At 47.5% G+C, this 24,419-nt stretch overlaps 1 protein-coding gene across 2 annotated transcripts in view; it reads left to right on the forward strand.

The window, feature by feature from the left end:
* Positions 1-9: 9 nt before the first annotated feature.
* LOC142486119 (uncharacterized) overlaps positions 10-24,419 on the forward strand; it is a 29,483-nt gene continuing 5,073 nt past the window's right edge. The window contains exons 1-4 of one of the 2 annotated variants that reach the window (XM_075584789.1): positions 10-99; positions 16,525-16,760; positions 19,414-19,719; positions 22,792-23,043. In XM_075584789.1, coding sequence (XP_075440904.1) covers positions 16,706-16,760; positions 19,414-19,719; positions 22,792-23,043 — 613 coding nt within the window. In that variant the 5' untranslated portion in view covers positions 10-99; positions 16,525-16,705. The remainder of the gene's footprint in view (positions 100-16,524; positions 16,761-19,413; positions 19,720-22,791; positions 23,044-24,419) is intronic. The other variant, XM_075584790.1, reaches the window with a different exon arrangement.

A 24,419-nucleotide genomic window follows, 5' to 3' on the forward strand; every position in this document is an offset into this window, starting at 1 on the left:
TCATGGCCGCGCCCCCCAGCACCTCCCTTGTTGAATTCTGAGGGCTGTGAGGGGTAGCTTTTCTTCATTTGTGTCCCAACCGCAGAGATACAGCAACAGGTGAGGATCCGGGGCATCTGTATCTGTATATGTGGTGGGGTTGGGAAGTGACGGTGCTGCTTCTCTCCCTCTCGCCCCCCGGCTCACTGTACATCGGTGCAATATGCAGCCCTGGCTCCTGCTTTATCCTAGTCACTTGTTCGGCTCCCTGTATCCCCCCACCTTATCTGGCTGTTCCTTAGGGAGGGGGGGGGGGGTCTGTCTCTCTGCTTGTCTGTCAGTGTGGGCGCTGTGTTAGTTTCATCGCAATTCTTAAAGAACAAGCGCCTGTTTGCACAGAAACTGCACCTGATCTACAAGAGGGGCGGATTCCCATACAATGAATGTGTGTGTGGTATTTGTCCTATGATAAATCTGGAGTCTGTCGGCCCTGGAAAGTTTGGCAGTTATCCCCAGTAAGTTTAGACGGGGGTGAGGGGGTTAATAGTAGCTGCGCGGCTCCGGCGGGTTTGTTTTATACCGGGCCGGTTCCGATGAGTTGCTAATTTCGTCCCGTTCGCTCCAGTCCGAGTTCTCCGGGAGCTGGCTGAGCTGCAGGGGAACCCCCGAGAGAGCTCAACCGGAGAGAAACGCGCAGGGTTAATAAAGTTACCGGACCGCTGGACCGGACCGCAATTAACATCTGCTGCCCTTTAAAAGTGAACTGCTGCCATAGGTATGAAAGTGTGTTTGATTCCATGTAACATAGCACTCGGAGCACAGGACACATGTTATGTGCAGGGGAGTGGCTCAGTGACAGGGAAAGTGATTGCAGCAATGGAACGCCGAATGAACTGTCGTGACGTCACGACCCGGCTTGCAGGTTGATGTAATAGTGAGAAGATCTCAAGCTCCAAAATCTGCGGTTAACATCTGCAGTCCTTTTTAAAAGTGAACTGCTGCCATAGGTATGAAAATGTGTGTTGATTACATTTGACATAACGTGTCTTCTGTGCCTCGCGTGTTAATTGACCTATATGGGCAGAGCTGGATTGTGCGATGCTGACTTTATACGCCTATATATTTAGAGACCGGAGGATAGCAACATCTGCTGGGGTGGCAGCATTACATCTTTCATGTAGCCCCGTCTTAAAGTAACAGAACATTCCCCCTCCCTTATAAGGTTGAGGGGGGGTGGGGGTCTCGGAAGCTGAACCCAATTCATTTCAGCTCCAGAGACACCCTGCTTCCTGAGATAGTTACCTCGGAAGGGTATGCTGGTAGCGGCTCTGGCTGGTGCTAGCGACATTTATTTAATTTATTTATACAAATATTTTGCCAGGAAGTAATACATTGAGTTACCTCTCGTTTTCTAGTATGTCCTGGGCACAGAGTTATGATGTAAATACATGGCTACAAATACATATAGTTACATTAAGTGAACATGGTTATACATTATATGTGAAATAAAGTGTGCTACTACAATCAAACTCAATAGTAACCACTAATAAACCCAAGTGAAATAAGTGGTTAAAGAATTACATGATCCTAAAATGTGTTGGAAGAGAGCGTCTGCAGCCGTGGAAGCGGGGGTGGCTCAAACACCCCCTAGGACTACAACAGAGAGAAACACAAAACACAGCGCACAACGCTCATAGTGCATTAAATAAAAATATTATTCAGTTACGCAGTACAAGGTAAGTATTATGCGTACATCAAAGATGAATTAAAACAGCATTTCAAGGGATATTGTTTCCTAAGCGCCAGCCGACAAGACCATGTCTCTCCAGCAGGATGTCATCTGGTGTTTCACAGGTTTGTACTACCGGGTTTTGAGTTGTCAATCTAGTACCCTTGGGTAGTATCTGTGGTGGGTCTATGGTTTACTGCCCAAGACCAGGTTAAAATGTGAGACCACTTTAGTTTTTAAATAATTTAGACTGGTGGTGAATGTGAGTCTCCGGTAGATTGTTCCAGTTGTGGGGGGTGCATGCAGTGGAGGTAGGGTGCCCAGATTTTCAAAATGAAAACCCAGGACACACCAAATTATTAATACAACATATTATATTACTAAAAAAAGAATATTATAATGAAATGTATCTAATTGATAGCCATTGGTGCTGTATTAACCCTCCCCTGCTCCCCCCCCTGGTTGTAGGACCTGGTAGTTTAACATAGCCGCACTCTTCATCCTTTCCGCAACTCTTCGGGTTACCAAGGGTAACTGTCACCAAGCCACTAGGAACGCGTGACGTGCCCGAGCAGCCGCAGCACGTTTGCGCAACTGAACTGTGCAGCATTCCATCCCCTGACGCTGCGCCATGAAGCCAAAAGTTGCCCTTACCACAGACTGGCAAGAACAGCACATGCACAGAGCTAGGCTTTAACCCATTGGTTCCTTACGTCACTGACAGGCTTGCGAATACTGCTGATGTGCGCAAAACGGAATCCTGGCTTCTGATTGGATGGCGTGTTACACGCAGCGTGTGCGGAAGGAATGCGTTTGTAGGAGGACATGTGCAGAGGTACACAATGGAGACTGTTTTAAGGTGAAATTAAAACAAGGCTTTATTGTGCCTGTCGCTTTAAACACAGCAAAAATCAACATAAGAGAATAAGCCAAACCAAAAAAACAATCTCTGCTTTGGAGACTATCTACATATGTAGCTCAGCCCTCTCTGACTGGGTTGGTTAGCTAAGCTATTTACCAGCCCCAAATCATTGAGACATTTATCAATACACAGACATAGATAATAGTCTTATACGAAAAGTCTTATCTGTTAGCTGGGCTGCTGTAGGGGAAGCTTCTCTGCTCTCTTGGAACCGCACCATTGTGTGCACAAGAAATGTCAGGCTCCAGGTTAGAATCTTGTCCCCTTTGTCTTGTGGTCAGCTTGTCGCTCAAGACATCTGTCCTTCCTTGGTTCAGCCCAGTTGTGGACTAATCTCTGCTCTGTCTCCTAGTTCAGCTCAGGTGTGAGCTAAGGAGTCTCACTTCCTGTCTCAAAAGACAGTCTTTTCTAAGCAATCTAATCAGACAGGTGGTGTTTGTTAATTGACTACCAGCAGTTAACCACCACACTGCTGGATTAGAGGCACATTACCTGAAAAGGTATAACTCCCCTGTTACATACCTCCCCTGTTTGTGGGAAGCTCGGGCTTGCCACGGCCAAAGCCCATCCTTCCACTCTCATTCTAGATATCTCTGTGACTTGAATGAGAGTGGATGGAGGAAGAGAACCCTTAGTCTCGCTGGGATTGGAGCCCTCTCTCCAGTTTATTCGTGTATCCTCCCGAAGGTGCTTGAGATCAGCACTCCTCCGTCGCTCGAGGAGGACTTTTTCTAAGTATAGTCTTTTTGCTATATGCGCGGTCATGAGATTTAACTCTCGTCGGGTGCTCGTCTTATTGTCGGCAGACTGTATGGCAGTAGTTGCAGAGCGTTTAAAAACAGCCCTTTGAATTTTCTGCTCTTGAAGCTGACTCTCTGCCCTTTTCCCACTCAATGGTGTTGCTAGTTCAGCCTCTTTGGGATTAAGTTGTAATTCCACACCCACTTCCAGAGAATGTCCCATCTTTTCAACTTCATCAGCTAAGGATTCTTCTGGTTTTGATTCAGCACGTGTACCTTCTTTTATTGCCTGTTGGGTGGCTGAAGGTTTTGCTAGTGCTTGTTTAGGTTGTTCAAATTTTGCAACCTTGTCTTTCAGACGAGCGTTATTTCCTGCTCTCACTGTACCCTTGTCTTCATGGGTTTTTGTCGCTGTGGGATAATGACGCTTAGTCGGGATCAATACTTGTCCTTGTAGAACTTTCATCTCATCCGCGAGAGATCCCTGTTTTGAGTGCGTCTTGCAAGTCTCTTCTCGGGGAATTTATCTGCATGCTTTGCTTCCACATTTTTATTGCATTGTGAAACACTATGAACTTCTTTGCTTGGGCCACAGTTACTTGTTTCAGTTTCTGGACCTTCTTGTGCTACCTGTTGTGCCGAGTCACCTGGGTTCTAAGCTTGGCCTTTAGCGATGCTTTGGTGATGCTCAGGGTAGCCTTCAGTTTCTCATGCTTCTTTGCGGGGACGTACTGGGTAATTAGACGTTCCTGCAGCCCTTCTATTTCTTTAACAGCCTGCAGATTGTCTTCCTGCAGAGTTCGCTGCTTCTCCTCGGACATCTGGAGGTGCGTACGCAGACCTTGCAGTTGGTTCTGCAGTCAGTGCTCTGCTTCAAACTTCTCACCGTCCAACAGTCTATTTCCTTAAGCTCATGCAGCTTTTCATTCTTTTCCTTGACGTGTTCTGTCAATTCAGAATTTTCTTTTTTTAATCTTACATTTTCTCCTTTTTCAGTCTCTGTACTATTCAGGGCCTCCTTGCAGTCCACCTTCCATTTTTGAACATCTGCTTGGAGGCGGGCTGTCTTCCTGGCATGAGACTTCCATCTCCAGGTTTAGGTTCTGAAGCTCCTTCTGAGAGACTTTGAGATCCAAGTTAAGATGTAGGATAGTTTTCTTTGACATGTCCAGCTCCTCAGTGAGACTGTGAAGTTCCTTTCTGGAGACTTCCAGTTCTGTGCGGCAGCTGTTGATCTCATGATGTGAGGCATCCAGTGCTCTGCGGAGTGTATGAACTTCCTTCTGAGATACGTCTACCTCTGTCCGGACACTGTTTACCTCCTGTTGTGAGGCATTCAGCTCTATGCGAAGTGTGCATCTCTTTCTGAAAGACTGTCATCTCCTTCAGTGCCTCCTCATACTTCCGCTTCAGCTTAGCCATCATTTTATCAGATTAGCTCTGCTTTTCATCCATGGCGGTAATAGTAGAGTTTGCAGTATCTAGCTCAGTCTTGAGATCGTCCAATTCTGTCCTAGCCAAAGAGTACATTGTGAGCACATTTTTCTGTAGCTTCACGTTATTTTCCCGGAGCCGATCACAGTCACGCCTGGCAACCTTCAGGGCATCCCCAGGGCTGGTCAAGGGATCGTCACTCACCGGTTCCGGCTCCGCTTCCCTCGGATGGTTGGTTGAGGTTTTTTCACTATTAGCACCGGACAGACACTACTTTGCTGTACACGACTTCTGCCTTGGGCCCTCTGGATATTCGGTCATCCGCGGGACGACTTCTCCATTTTCTCTAGGCTGCAGGGCATTTCGGACCCCCTTTTCCTCCGCAAGATCTGCAGATGTGTCTGTTACTTCCACGGTAAGTGAAGAACCGCTTTTCTTCTTTTTTCACCTTTTTGTTTTGGATGACACTGTCCCCTCAGGGATACTGGGGTCTCCATCTTCATTTGACATTTTAGCAGCGTCACTGGATCCACCTCATTTTTCTTGCAACTGTAACAGCTGATGGAAATATTCGGTGATCCACTGCTCCCGCTCGTTTCTCCTGCCGATCATATTTGTCATCATAGGGAGCGGTCTTTTTGGTTCGTACCGAGTTCAGGCACCCCCACCATTCTTGGGGTGTTTTGTGGGCGTGACTGTTTGGGTTCCCCATAAGAGATGTCTTCCTCCTCATCGGACTGGAAGGGCCACTCTTCCGTGGGGTAGGGTTCATTACAGGAACGCTGTATTTTGTGCTCCATTTTGGGGCTATCAGGTATATTTTTCTTCCTGACCTCAGGAGGCGCTATTGCAGCTGTTGTCACTGTATTTGCTAGAACCCCAAATGGTGGTAGTCCTACAGGTGGGCATATTTTGCTTGTAGAGGTCGTAGCTCTCACAGGCCTCTCTGTAGACTTTTTCTTCCCTTGGGTAAGTTTTACAACATTGGTGTGACAGGGTAAATAAAAGCCACCAGTTATATGCCTGGAAAACCTATGTCTAGTCTGCAGTGTGTAAGGAATCCACTCCTGGCTTTGATTATAGCTTTTGCAGACTTCTGCAGTTGCAAAAGTCTCCTCTGGCAATCAATGGCACATGTGCTGCTTCTCATTGCAGCTTCTGCCCTGTGCTATATCATTGGAGGAATACTCACACACCCTCCTCCTGTGATTGGATCTCCGCCCTTTATATCCTGGGCGTTGGCACTGAAACAGTGCCGAGCATAATCTCCTACCTGGGACGTTACTGTCTCTGCCACAAACCGCCCCAGGCCTCTCTCCTAGCGTTCTTACCTTCCAAGTTCCTGAGTATCCAGAGGCCTGTTCTTTCTCCTGTGCTCCCTGATGAAGAAGCTTGCGCTTCGAAACGCGTTGGATAAATTTTAGCCCGAATTATCACTTTTTTAATTGATCTGTGTACTAGCTGACTCTTCTGTTACTACGTGGAGCCGATTCCTATAGACATTTACCCGCGATTGTGAACAGTGCGGTAAACCATCCACACTTTACGGCCGTCTTCACTTTGCGGCCGAACGCATAGGAAATACGGGACATTTGAGGTAACAGCTTGCCCGAGAAGCTGCTAACCTCCACCGCTGACGGCGCCGAGTAAGGAGCCGGGGAGAGCAGAACGAAGCCTCCCCTAAGCAAGGTTCTATTCAAGACTCCTTCAACCCAAAGACGGACGTAAACGGAGGCCTTTCTTCAGCTGTGGGGTGTGCCTTGATGCAGTAAAGAAAATCCCCAGATGGTTGGCGGCAGATGTACCACCTTTACTCACCCATGTCTATGTACATGAATTGCTGGTAACCTTTTAATCTGATGTACGCAGATATCTTACCCTAAAATATATATATATATTTACTTTGCATACTTCACTATGTGCGTTTGCGCTTTTGTTCTTTTTTTTCATTTCTCCTATTAAGTCTGTGATACCTGCAATTCCTTTAATTGGTTCTAAGACCCCTGTCACTGAGTCTCCTATGGAGTCTGATGCCCTCACTAGGGATTCTCAGGGATCCAATTCTGAAACAAGCGCAATGCTATCTGATTTCATTACAGTAGCTAGTTCAGTTCCTGCTGGTTCTCAATCACCCACTTCAGTGACTAGCAAGATGTCCCTTGTTTCTATTGGAGAGTCTATCCCAGCTTCTTTCACGGATCATGCCACAGCCTCCGGGATGATTAAAGATGACTTTAAGTCTGGGATGCCCACTCCTTTAATAATACTGTTTCACGCTGATTCGCCCACAGTATTCGGGGTATCCACTACTGGCTGTATGTCTACTACCACAAACTCTGGGGTATCGCATTTGGAACTTTCAGTAATACCCGCTGTGTCCCTTTTTTCAAAAAACCCTGTCTTTAAGATGGACTTGTATTTCTCTGTCTCCCACAATACTTGGGGTACTTACTATTGACTGTCCTGTCGCAAAACTAGGGTTACCTCTCAGGGAGGTGCCTGGAACTACCGATGTTAAGAACCCTATGTTTAAAACAGTAATATTTCGCATTGCTTCTCCCACAGTATCATGCGAGACCTGGGTACCTGGGACCTCCACCCCTAAGCCAAGCTCTAGTTCACTGTTTTCCTTCTCTGTGTTGGAGGTACCCAGCATTAACCCCAAGACTTCTATTCCTAAGCCTGTTACACCGTTTACCCGACTTCCTGCTTTCTCGGATAAGATCTGTTTTCTCACCTTTCAAACAGAGTCTGTACTCGCAGGTTTCTGTGCGGTGTCTGAAGTGCCCTTTCTGGATTGCATGTCTTCATTCTCTAGGACGAGGACACTCATGCTGGACCTCGTTGCTTTGCCTGAGGCGTCCATCCCTGTTCTTGATGGCCCCACTATGGGTTTGGACGTGCTGTCCCCTACTGTCTCCGTGATGCTTACTATGCCCTTCGACAAGACCATAACTTTGGATTTGATTCCCCCCAAATTTCACAGGCCAAAGGAGGCGGATCCTGCAACTGCATGTACCACAACCAACAATTACGTAAACACTACTACCAGCTCTCTCGAATTGCTTGGGATTACAAGCCTTGTTCGTATCAAGACTACTGCTCCAATATCTTGCCGTGAACCCGCCCGCCCTATACCCTCGCTAACCACCACCCTGAATTCCTTGGGAGCTGAAGACTCTCGCAACTTCTTACATGCTGATTCCACCAAGGCCATTGTCTGCCCCGAATTCCCCAATGTCATTTTTGTCCAACAATCAGTGTCCTGTGTCCCGTATTCTTGGATTATTACTATGCACCGGATACCTGGCTGCGGCCCTTCTGATGTCCCTATTCCGGAGTCCCCTGGTCCCATTGCCCATGTACCAAAAACCGCAGTGCCACCATTGTCTTTTGCGGCACTCGCCAATGTACACCTGGATTTTGGACCTAAATCTCGCCTGAGACACTTCAGGAACAACTCGATGTCTCCCAGACCTATGAATGGTCCTGTCCACCCAGGCTTCTCACCCAGTGGTGGGGGTACTGTAAAGAATCCCAACAAATCGTGGGCTTTCAACGCCACCTCTCGCCTAAGGAGGTTTAGAAACAACTCCATGTCCCCCAAATCTGTGATGGACCCTGTTCGTCCGGATTTCTCACCTGAAGGGGGGGGTACTGTAAGGAATCCACTCCTGGCTTTGATTATAGCTTTTGCAGACTTCTGCAGTTGCAAAAGTTTCCTCTGGCAATCAATGGCACATGTGCTGCTTCTCATTGCAGCTTCTGCCCTGTGCTACATCATTGGAGGAATACTCACACACCCTCCTCCTGTGATTGGATCTCCGCCCTTTATATCCTGGGCGTTGGCACTGAAACAGTGCCGAGCATAATCTCCTACCTGGGACGTTACTGTCTCTGCCACAAACCGCCCCAGGCATCTCTCCTAGCGTTCTTACCTTCCAAGTTCCTGAGTATCCAGAGGCCTGTTCTTTCTCCTGTGCTGAAGCGTGTTGCCAGCACCGGTACCTGCTGCATTCCCTCCTAGCAGTGGCTACCCTTCCTTTCCTGCGGCCTGCTGGTATCCCCTTGCAGTGGCCTGCCTTGGACTTCTGCGCCGAAGCGTTGGTTCTCCCCGACGCTGCCCTGCGGTGAACTTCGGCCAGCCTGCTGTTCTCCTCCTGCTGAGATCGGCGTCATGGGCCGAGGCCGCTCCTCGCGCAGAAGCTGCTCACGCTCCTAAGCTGAAGCGGGGAACTCCTGTCTGCTTGTTGCCGATTCCTTGCAACGACTATGACCACCCGGATGTCTTCTATCCTGACCCTGCTTCGGCCATCGATTGTCCTGTCTTCTCCTACCCCGACTTTGGCTTCAATAACGACGATGCTGCCTTCTCCAATGCTGACCCTGCGATGTACGACTACGAACTGCGCACTCCGGATCAGTCTGCGCGGACTAAGGTCGGTGATAGACGTCCCCGTCCGCGGAGCGCCACGAGGTCTACTGACGAGCCACGAATGACGACAACAAGGTGCGCGATCCACATCCGGCGCCGACGGAAGCCTCGCCTGAACCCGGAGGCGTTACTTGTACCGGAGCACCAGGGCTCCCGAGTGACATCCAGCCGAAGGGTCACACGACACTCCCAGCTCGTGTCTGCCTGGCGCTCCCCCCCCTCGGCCGAGGGGCCTTCCCTAGGCATTCTTTTTTCCTCACCGGACCCCTGGTTCCCCCTCCCTCCCTGGAAGAATGCCGCCAGCGCAAGACTTCACAGTCCCGCCCACGCCCCTCCGTGGACATACTTCTAAGGACAGGGTCTGTAAAACTGTGATACCTACATATATTCCCCTCTTAGCCTCTCCCTACCACCCTAAATTCAGTTTGGTTCCCCCTTCACTACCCTATGGTTGTGTGATCCCCCACTAGAAGGTCTATTAGGATTAGACATCGACTCCTTCCCTCACGCTCCCAGGACCCCCCCCCTCCTCTCTCACGTGTTCCCCCCCCTCCCCCATAACCACCCCCCTCCCTATCACCCATGGAACCCTGACCATAGATGCTCTGATAAGGCAATGTTAGCGTTATAGATGTTCCCCCATTTTGATTCAGCACCCCATGAAAGGTTGCTGCTGTTGTTGTTGCGATCGTTACTGTTATCGCTCCGAGTGGAGCACAGCTTATTACTCTCGCCTCACTTACAGGCTGAGACAAATTGTTGTTTCTGCTGATATACAGGGGTACAACCCATAAGGTCCCTATGTACATGAGCTCAAAGGTGCACTTTTACCGGAGCAAATCACTACTCAACGGCCGTATCTCCTCCCCACCCCCGCCCCCCCTTCACCCCCCTCCCCACCCACCCCCCTCCTCCCCCCTCTCTCTCCCCTCCTCCTACTCCACCCCTACCACCAATCCCTTCCCACCCCCACCAACTATCTACCCTCTTACTCTGCTAAAACTGTCTTCAACAACACACAGGAGAGTGAGGCACTCCCCAGACTAAAAGCAGGAGGCAGCGACTCCCCCTAAACACTGAAAATTTCAAACACCTGGTCAATTGAATGTTTCTTTTGTACTGGTCAAATGTGATCTGATGGTATATCTATTTCCCTAACCTACATTATCTCAACAGGTACCAAGAGTCTATAGCATTCTTTGAGAGTTGTCAATGCCTAACTTGGCTGCCACGGTCTATATACTGCATATTCTATATGTTCCCCGATGTTCAGTCTGATTGTTAAAGAAATAATCCCTAATTACGTCAGCCAAACAGGTACCAGGAGTCTACTGCCCTTTCTCAAGGGCTAATACGGCCCTACCTAGGGATGCAGGCTATATACTTCTTGATGCTCAAAATTAATACGAAGCGGGGTTTATCCAGTAAATGGCCCCTCCCCTATCCTACCCATCTCGATTCCCCCCCCATCCTGTCGCTGTCCCCTCCCACTCCTCTCCCCCCCTCCCTCCACACTCCCCTCTTTTCTTTCCCCCCCATACCTGTTACTCCCCCACCCTTATCCCCATCTCCCCTCTTCCTCCCTCCCCTCCCTCCCTCACACTCCCCCCCCTCCCCTCTCCCTCATCCCCACCCCCTCTGCCCACCCCCCCCCCCCTCAAGGATCCTACCTTCCCGGAAATGACTCCTAATAATATTATCCCACCAGACATCAAGAGTGTGTAGCCTTTCCCAAAATGTTGGTACTACCTACCCTGGTGGTAAAGGAATGTGTTATGTAATATGTACTTTGCGTGTTTCATGCTAACTAAAATGAATAACAAAAGGGGATATGTACATGAACTGCCCTTTCACCCTCCCACCTCTACCTCCCCCTCTCTCCCCCCCCCCCCCTCCCCTCTCCCCCCTCCTTATTTTATCTTTCCTTCTCCTTTTTGGCTCTCCCTTTCTCCCTCTCCTCCTCCCCCCCCCTCGTCCCCCTCTATCCCTATACACCCACCCACATGCTACCAACTCATTCCCCTACACCCACCAGCCCTTACCCACTCCCCCCCCCCTTTTTCCTCCCGGATCCCCAACCTCACCCACACTTCACTACATGGGAAATCCAAAGACGTTACTCCCCTTCAGTCTCCTCCACGCGAAGGGATATGGGACGATGGCAGCATAGATCCGATCTGCCCTGCCGGCAATAGGTTCCCTAGAAGCCTCTTCAACTCGGACACCTTAGAGAAAATATGCTCGGGTGTAACCGAAGATTGTTAAGGGTCTCTGCCCAGCCCGCCTCTGCTGGAGACCGTTACCGGACCTGCCCCCAAGGGTCTTATACCAATTCAGCCGGTCCTTAGATTAGACCGGTTTTCAACCTTTAAGACCCCATTAGGGTCGACTTTCTTCTCTTCTTCTTCTACCTGCTGTTACTGTCCCAGCGGTTCCCCACCCAACCCTCCCCCTCTTCCTCCCCATTTTGGCTGCTTGTCTCTAAGCACTACTCCAACGAAAACATACACGCCGATTCCTCTGCAGGGCAGGCAACCCAAGTTACTGAGACTCCCTCTCAAGCCTCCCCCCCCAACCGGAGGGGACCCCACCCACGGGCCAGCGAAAACTTAAGACAAAATGTCTCATCAAAAAGCACTAAAAATTGTTTCCCTAAATGTTAAGGGCCTGCATAACAATAGGAAGAGACGCCTGGCACTCCAGGAACTAAAGAAGTTGGGGGGTGACGTGGTTTTCCTCCAGGAGACACACTTCACATCTCAGGAGCCGCCTAAAACATTTCAGCAAGCGTATCCGTTGAGCTACTTCTCATCATTTAGTAGCAAACGCAGAGGGGTTGCCATTCTGATTCGTCAGGGCACCCCATTTAATCTAACAAAAATCCAGGCCGATCCAGAGGGTAAATTTATTGTGGTATACGGCTCACTTTCAGGCACGGCAATCGCCCTTATTAACCTATATGCCCCAAACGAGAACCAGACAGAATTCTTAAAAAAAAGTTCTGGAAGAAATTGACCCACAGTACCTATCCTCGCTACTTATCGCAGGGGACCTAAACATGGCTCTTAACCCAAGAGAAGACAAATCGAGCCTCCCAGGATGACAACACTCCACTCAGTCACAAAGACTGGGGAAAAAATTTAAAGACATTATGGGGGACTTTTCTCTTTTGGACATTTGGAGAACACAACATCAGGGGCAAAGAGATTACACCTTTTACTCGGCACCTCACCAGACCTATTCCCGTATCGACTACTTCCTTGCTACCAAGAACATTCTAGAAGCCACCACACATACAGATATCGGCCCAATCACGTGGTCAGATCACGCTCCCATCACCATGACCCTATCCATTCCATTTGTGAAAACGATCTCGTATTGCTGGAGACTTAACGACTCCTTACTGAATCACTCTGGGACAGTTCTGGACCTCAAAAAATCCCTTAGGGAATATTTTCGAATAAACGCAGGGTCCGTCTCATCTCCAGCAAGCCTGTGGGACGCCCATAAGGCGTTAATCCGAGGAAATCTCATCTCGATTGCCTCCCACCGGAAAAAAACTAAACTCAAACTAACCAAGGAGCTTACTGACAAAATAATCAGCTTAGAGCAGCAGCACAAAATTAACCCCTCCCGGAGAATTTATAAACAGCTGACAACTGCTAGAAGCGAGTTAAAAATTATTCAATTGGATAACGTAGAAAAAGCTTTCAAATGGACGGGTCAGAGGTATTATGATAAAGGGAACAAGGCCGATAGACTTCTCGCTAGCAAGTTACGAGGTATACAAAAAAGATCGCAAATAACGGCGATCCGGAACGGCTCTGGTGAGCTTCTATATAACGGAAAAAAAATAGCAGAGGAATTTACCAAATTTTACACCAAATTATATAACCTAAGGGCCAACTCTGCTAACCCAGGCTTAAAGGACCTTTCAGCAGCCACTGACTACCTAGCAGATTGCGATCTCCCCTCACTAACAGAGGAGGAAAATCTTATCTTGAATGCCACAATCACAGCTGAAGAACTAGAAATGGCTGTAAAGGCTTCAAAAATCTCCAAAACGCCGGGCCCTGATGGTTTTACTAATGCCTACTATAAGAAATTTCTCCCCATCTTGTCCACCCATCTATTGAGCTTGTTCAACTCATTCTTAGAAGGGAGTCCTATCCCGTCTTCAATGTCGTCCGCCAATCTGGCTATAATACTCAAAGACGGGAAGGACCCCACCCAATGCGGAAGTTATAGACCAATCTCACTGTTGAACAACGATCTAAAATTATATAGTAAAATCTTGGCGAACAGACTTAATCCAATACTCCCGAGACTAATACACATGGACCAGGTCGGGTTTGTCCTGGGCCGCCAGGCCTCAGACAATACCCATAAAATCATTAACCTAGTTGACCACGCCCACCTTTCAGGAGCAAAGGCGATGCTTTTAAGCCTTGATGCGGAGAAGGCATTTGACAGAATTGACTGGCTATTTTTAGATCAAACACTGACAAAATTTGGGTTCAAAGATTCGTTCATGGAGGGGGTCCAAGCGCTATACCAAAACCCGTCAGCCTCGGTAAGACTTTCAGGTGGAGTCCCCGAACGACTCCAAATTCGCAATGGAACCCGACAAGGATGCCCCCTCTCCCCTCTCCTTTTCGCCCTCACGATCGAACCACTGGCGACTAGAATAAGACAAAACCCGAATATTCAGGGTATCCCCCTCGATCAAGAACAATACAAAATTTCCCTTTTCGCTGATGATATCATTCTAACTCTAACTAAGCCCCTAACTTCCCTCCCTAACCTTCAGATGGAACTAACGGAGTTTGGAAAGGTATCAGGATATAAAATAAACAGCGACAAATCAGAGGCCCTAAATCTTAGCCTCCCAGATCCCGTGGTCAAACTCCTTAAACTAAATTTTAGCTATAGATGGTGCCCTTCGCACATTAAGTATCTGGGAATTAATGTGTCAAGGCACTACCGGGACTTATACCGGGATAACTACCCGAAGTTATGGGCCAAGATCAAAAAGGATCTAGATCAGTGGGAAGGTTACCAGATCTCTTGGTTCGGGAGGATGATCTCCGCAAAAATGAATATACTCCCAAGAATGTTATACTTTTTTCAGACACTCCCGATCCACGTTCCGGCCACTGATCTAAAATACATACAGAACAGATTGCTCCACTTCATTTGGCAGGGCAAGAGGCCCAGAGTAGCCAGATCGGTCCTGATGGCCGCGAGATCCAGGGGGGGGTGGGGGTACCAGATTTATATAAATACTACTTAGCTGCCCAGCTCAAGCAGGTAGTAATGTGGAACTCAGACCCGACCCGTTGTTGATGGGTAAAAATAGAGACTCAATATGCCAAGATGCCTTCATTGCAAGCCTACCTCTGGAGCCTGGACAGAGGAGAGGGGCAAAAATATAATCTTGCACTGCAGGACTCACGTGGGACGTCTGGAATAGATGCAAAATTAAATATGATCTCTCCTCAACTAGCTCTCAACTGACCCCTATCTTTAACAATCCGAGATTCCCTCCGGGATGTGGATCTAAACTGTTCGTCCAATTAAACACACGGGGTATAGAGGCGATTGCTGATCTTCTGAGCCTAGGGAAGCTCCTGACCTATCAAGAACTGAGGACTAAATATAAAATTCGAGAATTGGACATATTCAAATATCTACAAATTAGAAATTTTGTACGGACCACCTGTCCTCTTCCAGAATACCCCACTCTCACTAAGTTCGAGCACCTTTGCGAGGTTAAGACTCACCAGAAGGGTCTAATATCGGAAATATACAATGTATTAGAGCACTCCATGACTCCCACACAGCATGACTACATGCTTAGATGGTCAGCAGATCTGAGTATGAATATAGAAAGAGAGACTTGGGAAGAAATCTGGCAGGCAGCCTCAGAAACTTCCCTATGTACCACAATTAAGGAAAATATTTACAAGATCATGTTTGGCTGGTATCTTACCCCAGCACGATTAAACCAGATCTACCCTCTGGCATCAGACCTATGCTGGAGAGGCTGTGGTAATAGAGGGGACATGGTCCACATCTGGTGGTCCTGTCCAGAAATTGTGAAATACTGGACCAAGGTCCAAATTTTGATAAAAGAGGTCACCGACCTAGAAATACCTATTGAACCACTGACCTACCTGTTGGCCGCGCCAATGCCAGACATTGTCCGGCCCACCAGGAAATTAATATCCTTCATCCTTACCGCGGCTAGATGCTGCATTGCGGCCTCCTGGAGGAAAACGACCACGCCAGCACTGAACACAATCAAAAACAGAATCGGTGATGTGATGATTATGGAAAGGCTTACCGCCATCGTTAGGCAAAAAGTCCCGCCTTTGAGGATATCTGGAAACCCTGGATCCGCCTTACTAGAGTTTCTCAGCCAACTTTAGCGAGCCGGAGGCCCTCCCCCTCCCCGTAAGGACTAAAAAACGGTCCGAAATAGAGAACCTACAACAGCCAAATGGGGTACCCACCCCCCCCACCTATCTTTCCTCCCCCTCCCCCTCTCTCTCCCCTTCCTCCCCCACTCCCCCCCCCCTCTCTTTGCCTTCCTTCTCCAAAGGCACCCCCCCCCCCCTTTTTCTTTTTTCTCTGGCAGCTCCGGTTGCCACTCTACTTCTCCCCCAGAAAAGTTGTTAAAAAAAATTTTAGGCTATGATATTTGCAATGACTGATGTATTGTATAAGTGCCTAATAAAAACATTGAAAAAAAAAAAAAAAAGAAGCGCACGTGCAAAAGATAAATAACAACAAGCTTATCATGATATGTGGCCAGAGTCACGTGGCCCTGGAACTGGATACCTCTGAACGATCTGTGGTACACTGGGAAGGTAGTCTGCAATCAGACTTGGTTCTCTGTAGTGCACGACACGCTGTCTCGCGCCTAGTGATGGCGGCAGTGCCAGGTGGAGTTGGTGGTCCTCATCAAGGATCCTGTATTTGTTTGGGACAAGAGTCCCAGGATCAGATCTGTCTTGTCATAAGAAATGTTGATCTCTGAGAGTTTCCAACGCGTTTCGTGGCACTTAACCTCTTCTCGCCTTACAAACTAGTGTAGAGAAGTTTTAAGGCGTAGCTTTGCTTAGTAGATCTGGCCGTTAACCCCTTAACTGTAACTTTCTTTTGCAAATGCCGGTAGCTGGAATTTAAGACACAACTGTAAAGTAAAATGAAATGGTAAACTGGAACAGTTCAAGCTTTTGAGAAGCTGCCAATGTACTTATAATGTTTATTCTTCTTGCAGGGGCCAGTTAAGAAAAGGAAGGAGGTGTCTGCTGCTCTGAGATATCAGATTGTATACTGGAGTAAAACTGAGAGACTGCACGTCTCGTGTATGCTGTAGCTTCAACACAACACGGCATCTATACTCCCTGCACCTGATTACTAGCGGCACTGCATTGTGATACCCTTAGTTTCAGCACACAATGGCTAATACAATGTTTTTGATAATCTGCATCGTTGTTGGAAAGGAAATCCGAGGTCAGTTACAATCCCCTTTCTACGTTTAAGTCTCCCAGCTGCTTTATAAAGCCACACCAGGTTTATGAAAGAAAAGCTGCATTAGGGCTCATCCAGGGTGGCGCTGAGCGGGCGCGCCTGCTCGGCGCTTAGCTGCTTGCCGGGCAAGCAAATTTGAATTTGCTGCTTGCAAGCGAGTCACGTGAGCGGTTCGCCCAATGAGGGCGAACCAGCTCCGTGATGTCGTGGCCACGCCCCCAGGCGCACGCGCGCCTAGCCGGCCACGAATCGGCCGGCCGAGCAGGGTGCAGCTCATGAGCACCAGCGCACTTGTTCGCTGCCTGGCCGAGGCCTTAAAGAGGCAGTCCAAGCGATACTTCAAAACAAACACCAAAAAAAAAACATTTTGCAAAGACCTTGCACTGCTGATGTGACGACCTGCCTTCAAAATTGAAGGATGCATAGTATATTGATAAATGGCAATTAAAAATGTCTTTCCTCCTACTTTAAGGGATGCCCCAGAGTCCTTAGTACTGCCCGTGGGATGAATAGTTCTTTTGAAATCTCCTTGTACTGTCCCCAAATATATTTGTATATAGTTATCATATCCCCTTTTAGACGCCTCCTTTTCTAATGTAAATAAATCTAATTTAGCCTCTCCTCATAAATCTGATGATCAACACCCTTTATTAATTTGGTGGCTCTGCTCTGCACACTCTCTAGTTCCATAATGTCTTTTCTAAGGATTGGTGCCCAAAATTGTACTCCATATTCAAGGTGTGGTCTTACTAGTGCTTTGCACCACCACCACCACCTGATTGGCAGGTGGAGGCCTCTATGGCAGCCAGAAACAACTGGGATATAACTCATTCTTGCTGGGGTAGGACAAGAATTGTGACGTATGAAGGCATGGCCTGTTCCCATGTCGGTTATTCCTGTCCTACCTAAACGGGAATATTTTTGGGAAATGTGGCATTGTAGATTAGATTTACCAGGTTTCTCCTTAACTTGCCGCTCTTAAACTGTCCAGGAGGGAAGGATCGCATACACTGCCAGTGGCTTCTGTAAGAAAGATTGATTAAAACCACATTAAAGACCCTAAGACTATGTCCCCGGTGCCTGCTGCAGCGCTCCCTATGCAAGGACAAGAACCACCCCTCTATGGGGCCAGGCCCGCTAGCTCCCTTGGCCCCCACATTGCACGACCCAATTTTTCCTGAAGGCGGTCAAATTGTCTTCAGTACTGGCGATGAGCGCGGTGGCCACGCCCCCCGGCAGTTTAGCCAATTAGGGTGAACCTGCCGAGTGACATCATGGTCGCGTCTTCAACCCACCCCCTGGCACGTCCCCCGTAGCTCTGCACAGACCGGGAAATACAGTTGCACGCGCTGGCAGGCGTGTGTGCAGCGGCAACACCGGAGCCACAGCCTAAGGTACTGTAGGGTTGGGCGGTAACCAAAACCCCCCACGATAATTATATTAAAACATTTATTGCGATCAAGTAAATCTAAATATAATGTGTTACCAAAATAAATGCATTTACTAGTACAAAGAGCCCTTAATTTCCAAACACTTTACATGTCTGCACTCAACATGATCTCACCTACACTGCCCCCAACATCCCCCTCATCAACCCTCATGCCATCACTCTCCCCTTTTAGATACTCCCTCCATTTAAAAACATTTGACTTCGCAAATGTTAACACAAATCATATTTTGACAATCCTTAAGGGGTTATCAAAATAAATAGCAAAATTCAAGAAATCCACGCTCGTGCTGTCTTTAGTGGTTTGCGCTTGTAGGTCTGAGCCCCGTGCAGCTATATGCACGGACATACTCCCAAAAACTCCTATGTGAGATCTCCCGCAGGAGGTCTCGCCAACAAACGATAAGAAAAATGCAAACGGCGCAGCGGGGGTCAGTAATTATATCTATCGCACACACATCAGTGTCCAACATGGGACCTAAAATATTGGTATCAATTACCATTAATAAAACACAATGACTTTAAACAATCAACACCATAAAATGAATGTCAATGAACTAAATACTATGGAATAAAATGCAAAAAACAATAACTCACACAAAGCAGTGTGTTGTGTGCACAACAATACATTAACTAAAGTGCATAATGCAAGAACAACCACAAGGGGGCGGCGGGGTGCTAACCAGGAGTTTTCAGCATCTAGCCAACTACACTGCAGTGTCCAATAGTGCTTACTTAGGCCGGGCCCGTGCGTATAGTGCCCGCGACATCGCCCAAAAACAAATACATTGCCGCCGCGTCGCCAAATTTGGAAGCAGGCAATATTTGATTTTTTTTCAAGGGCTGTCGCCTCGTGACAGCCCCTGAACCAATCAAATGCCAGAGAGCCCGCGCCGCAAAGAGAAATATAACTTTCGCTAGCGGTGACGGGTGACGTCACCCAGCCCGTCGCGGGCACTATACGCGTGGCCTTGGAGTGCAGTGAAGTTACTTTGTAATCCGATATGACTCGTTTGTAGACACTTGGTAATCTGAAGTAGCCGTCTCATTGGCTAGAAGGGGAGACTTGGGGAGCTCGGGCTCTTGGATCACATTTTTTGCATTTTAGTAGCAGAGTGCCCACCACCCTTCTCGTTCGCTGCTTATATTTTGCTATGTTCCTAGTCTTTGTTTCCTTGTAATTTCCAGGTTCGTTATCCCAGCAAACAGCGTTTCTCTACGGCACAGAAAATGGCTCGGTTCAATTCCCGGATCTGTATGCTGCTCAGTCTGTCTTCCAGTTTGTTAGGTTGAGTCATGGCCAAATATTTTGTGAACACATAATGGGAGGCAAGGTCCAATGTATGACAATTTTTGAAGGACGTGTTGACTCTCTTAATGGCAGCTTTCTCCTGAAGAATCTCATCAAACAGGATGAGGGAACCTATCAGAGCATGAAGGTGATTGGTTCTATTGGAAATGCCGTTACTGCAACATTTCAGCTCACCGTGCTAGGTAGGTGCAGAAAAAAACTCCGTTCACTGGACACGGAGGGATCTATTTTTTAAGAATCACTATAGCGTTGTTTTGTTTAATTAGTGCAACGTTAAATACTAATATGCATAATTTTATGTGACTGCACCAAATGTATTTGTTTATACTTGTCTGATCTATTGGCCACTAAATATTGTCAACATTAACAATGCAGCAACAGAAAGTCATAAATAGTTTTCTACACATGTACGTATTCTGAGTAACGGTGCTTAGCTAGAAACTTCTACAGGCAAAATGATATTGAAAGTTGCTTTATTTCCTGCCACATCTCTTCAGGAATCAAGATAAATATAATTTACATACATGCGCTCCCCTACTAGTGTACAAAACCGCTCCCCAAAACGCACATACACAGCATCTAAAATAAATAAACATAGATCAACCATGAGACATATAGTTGGATTTTGCTGGAAATACAGACTGTTTTAAAAGTGCTGCTACTTGGTAAATAGTCCGCTCAGAATTCTTTCCAAGGGTTCATTCCACGTATGTGACCTAATGATTTTGTTGGGGGGGTGCGGGCGGTTGCAGAGACCCCGCACTCTCTCCCGTGGCATTTAAATTAAATGCCGGGGGATCGCGTGAGGCCTCTGCAACCCACTTACCGGGAGTCAGACGAGTTGATGAGACGTCGCCATGGCAACGCTGCGTCAAATGATGCCGCATTGACGGCACATGTCCGTCTCCAAGGCAACGGGGTCACGTGATGACGCCGCCAAACTAGGTGAGAGGGAGCCGGCAGGGAGTGCAGTTCCAAAAGTTTGCGCTCCCCTGCTTTATATCACTGTTAGGGCTGCAGAAGATTACCCAAGATGCAAAGTTCTGTGTGGAAGATCATGTGACCAGGCAGTTACTAGATCCAATTGGTGCACTTCTAGAGAGAGCAAAAGGGGTGTGCACGTCTCAGAAGAGGAAGGGGATGTGACTTTGTAAATGTTTGCTCAGTGAGTAAAGACACAGACTCTGGTGACACCGAGTTTGAAGCAGGGGTACCTGGTTCAATTCCCGGTGTTGGCGCCTTATGACCTTGGACAAGTTACTTTATCTCCCTGTGCCTCAGGCACCAAAACATCGATTTTACAGTGCTCGGGGCATGGACTGTCTGCAAAATGTCTCTGTAAAGCGCTACATAAAACTAGAAGCGCTATACATTAACTTATTTATTATTATTTAATGTAAATATATCTAATTTAGCTAGCCTCTCCTCATAAATTAAATTGTCCATCCCCTTTATTAATTTGGTGGCTCTTCTCTGCACTCTCTCTAGTTCCATAATGTCTTTTCTATGGAGTGGTGTCCAAAATTGTACTCCATATTCAAGGTGTGGCCTTACAATGCTTTATACAGGGCCATAATTATGTTTACCTCCCTCCCATCCATTGCCCGTTTAATGCATGACTTTGGGCACTATTGCTAAGCCTGCTGTCTACAAGCACTCCTAAATCCTTCTCCATCAAGGATTCCCCCAATTTATCCCCATTTAATGTGTAAGTCGCCTGTTTATTTTTGCTTCCCAAATGCATAACCTTACATTTATCTGTATTAAACCTTATCTACCATTTACCTGCCCAAGTTTCCAGTTCTCCAAGTCCTTCTGGAGAGAAATTACACCCTGCTCTGATTCTACTACCTTACACAATTTAGTGTCATCAGCAAAGATGGAGACTTTGCTCTTGATGCCAACCTCAAGGTCATTAATAAACAAGTTACAAAGCAGGGGTCCCAGTACCGATCCCTGAGGTACTCCACTCACGACCTTAGCCCAACCTGAAAAAGTTCCATTTATGACAACCCGCTGTTGTCTGTCCTTTAACCAGTTTTCAATCCAGGTGCAAATATTTTTAGAGTCCACATTTTGTAAACCAACCTCTTGTGTGGAACCGTGTTAAAAGCCTTTGCAAAATCTAAGTAGACCACATCAACTTTATCGTTATGTGGCTTTGTGGAGCAGATTGATTCTAAAAACCTAAACGCCTCCAATGCTGTAGATAATATTTATTCAATAAAATCTAATAATAAAACTCACAAACTGCTTTCTCAAACAAGTGATGTGTTCAGGAACCTAAAAAGGAAGTCCCACCCCATGTCCTTAAAGACCCACCCTCATCCTGTGACTTTATCCGTAGTACTACTGTTCCCTAGTACCATTTACTACTTGAAACTGACACGGTCATTAGGTCACATTGGTCTTACATCGGACTCGCCCTTAAAGCCATTGTCCACGTCTCTCATGTTCAATCAGTTTGGTCCAACCATGTGAGACAGACCCTTTAACCCAGCGCTGCGCAAACTTTTTCAGCTGCGGCCCCCTTTCCGTGAGCCGCAGCGTTCCCGCTCCCCCCCCCCCCCAATGACCCGGCGTCAAATGACGTTGCGGGTCACGTGACCCCACTGCGTCATTTGACGCGCGTTGCCATGGCGACTTGTTGCCGAAGACCTGGCTGGAAGGAGGTAAGTGAGATAGAGGCCTCACGCCTCCCCCGGCATTAAATGAAATGCCGTGGGGAAGAGCGTGGGGCCTCTAACAGCCCGCACCCCCCCTACAAATTCTCCTTCCCCCCCTGGGGGGCGCGCCACCCAGTTTGCGCACCGCTGCTTTAACCCTTTAAACATGTCACACTCAGGTCATTGGTTCTATTTGGGATTGACCCCTATAAACACATCACGGTTATTAGATCACTTTGGTCCTATGTGGAGCTGATCCTTTAACCCAGGGGTGCGAAAACTTCTTTGATGCGCATTGCCATGGCAACAGGTCACCCCGCGGCATCATTTGCCGCCGCGTTGCCATGGCGACGTGTCGCTGAAGACCAGGCAGAGAGCAGGTAAGGGAGTTACAGAAGCCTCACGCCTCCCACGGTATTTAATTTGAATGCCTTGGGGAAGGGCGCGGGGCCTCTGTAATCGCTGCGCCCTCCAGTTTGCACACCCCTACTCTAACCATTAAACATGTCACCGTCACTTTGGTCATACTTGGAAGTGACCCTGTGGTTTTATTTATCACATGAGGAATCATATCATCTCATATTTCAGATAGCCGCACAATCACTCAGAACTCCAGCCACCGGGGGACAGACATTAGTTTGAAGGCCAATGTCTCTGGAGAAAATGCAATTCTCATCTGGACAAAAGATGGAAAACCTCTCCCAGGAAAGTGTTATCTGACGGACAACAACAGAACCCTTGTGTTACCCAACGCAGAGTCAGCCGATGCTGGAAAATACACCCTTACAGTGGAGAATTCATATTGTAAAACCAGCGTGCACCATGACCTGCTGGTCACAGGTAAATAACTAGCATGAGAGATAGTGGTAGAGGGATTGGCAGCTGTAACTATAGAAGGAGCCTTAATAATGTTCCTTGGGGCTCAGAAGATGAAGCTTTAGAACCTCAACAACGACTCTCTGATTCAGACTTGATCACTGTACAGGCAGTCCTCGGTTATCCAATGGAATCCGTTTTGGGAGTTGCGTTGGATAGTGAAACCGTTGTAAAGTGAGTCTCGTGTTAATCAGTGGCGGTGAGCATCGGATAACACATTCAGGCGTAGAAAAACGTCCCTTAGGCCTTGCTTATAGTGCCGGCGACGCGAATTCGTCCGAAAACAAACGCATTGCCGTCGCTGCGTGCTCTTATAGTGCACGCGACGGCGACAATCGACGGAGCGACGTCGTGAAAACCTGCCGCCAGCAAAATTTGATTTTTCAAGGGGCGTCACGTGACGGCCCTTAAACAAATCAAATTGCGGGAATCCCACGATGCGGTGACGGGTGACGTCACCCATCGTGTCGCCGTCGCCATCGTCGGCACTATAAGCACAGCCTTAGGGTGGCTTTGAAAAGCGTTGGATATGCCATTCATGGTAAAGTGAAACATTGGATAGCGAGGACTCCCTGTACTGTGCTGGAGAAGTCTGACCAATAATCCCCTCCCACTGCAGCAAGGGATGCTGGGAATTGCAGTTTGGAACCCGCAGTTGTTCTATTAAGACATATTTCCTTTATACGCTTGTCTTGTTTTTATTTGTTAAATGTTTCTTCCCTATTTTTTCACACTGATTCTGTTTTTACATTTGGTTTCTCCCTGTTCACGGATTTTTTAAAACTTTCTTTTATTCCTACAAATGAGCACAACACATACTGTATATTCACGTGACTACAACGCCACACCGACTTTGTGACGTCACTGGACTTCAGAGTATCTCTGAATAAGACCGTTTCTCTGACAAGTCTCTTTGAAATCTGCATGGAAAACGGCTCTGTGCTGCCTGTTGGGGTTGAGCAAGTGACCATAAACAGCTGGGTTTGCCATATGGACACTCTACTAACAGAAATAAGGCGGGTTAATCTGCTTTCACATTGAGCTCATGTCCACCATAGGACAGGTTTTGGGGGGAATTGCTTCTTCAATTAAATAACCAGTGAAACTTTTAATTGAAAAAAAAAATTCTATTTAATCTCATCTGCACAGATTACAGCAATTTGTGTGATTCTTATTTGTAAGCCTGTTTATAGTCAAGTCACTGTCCTGAGCTCAGCAGTTGGGCACTTTAGGTGTGGGGTTACCATAGGTCATGCACCATATAAATTCTCATGATGGTATCACCCATAAACTAAGAGTTTATTCATCAGCATGGTTCATTCCTACATGGAAGCAAATGA

Source organism: Ascaphus truei, unplaced genomic scaffold (assembly GCF_040206685.1).
Source record: "Ascaphus truei isolate aAscTru1 unplaced genomic scaffold, aAscTru1.hap1 HAP1_SCAFFOLD_748, whole genome shotgun sequence".
NCBI lineage: Eukaryota > Metazoa > Chordata > Amphibia > Anura > Ascaphidae > Ascaphus > Ascaphus truei.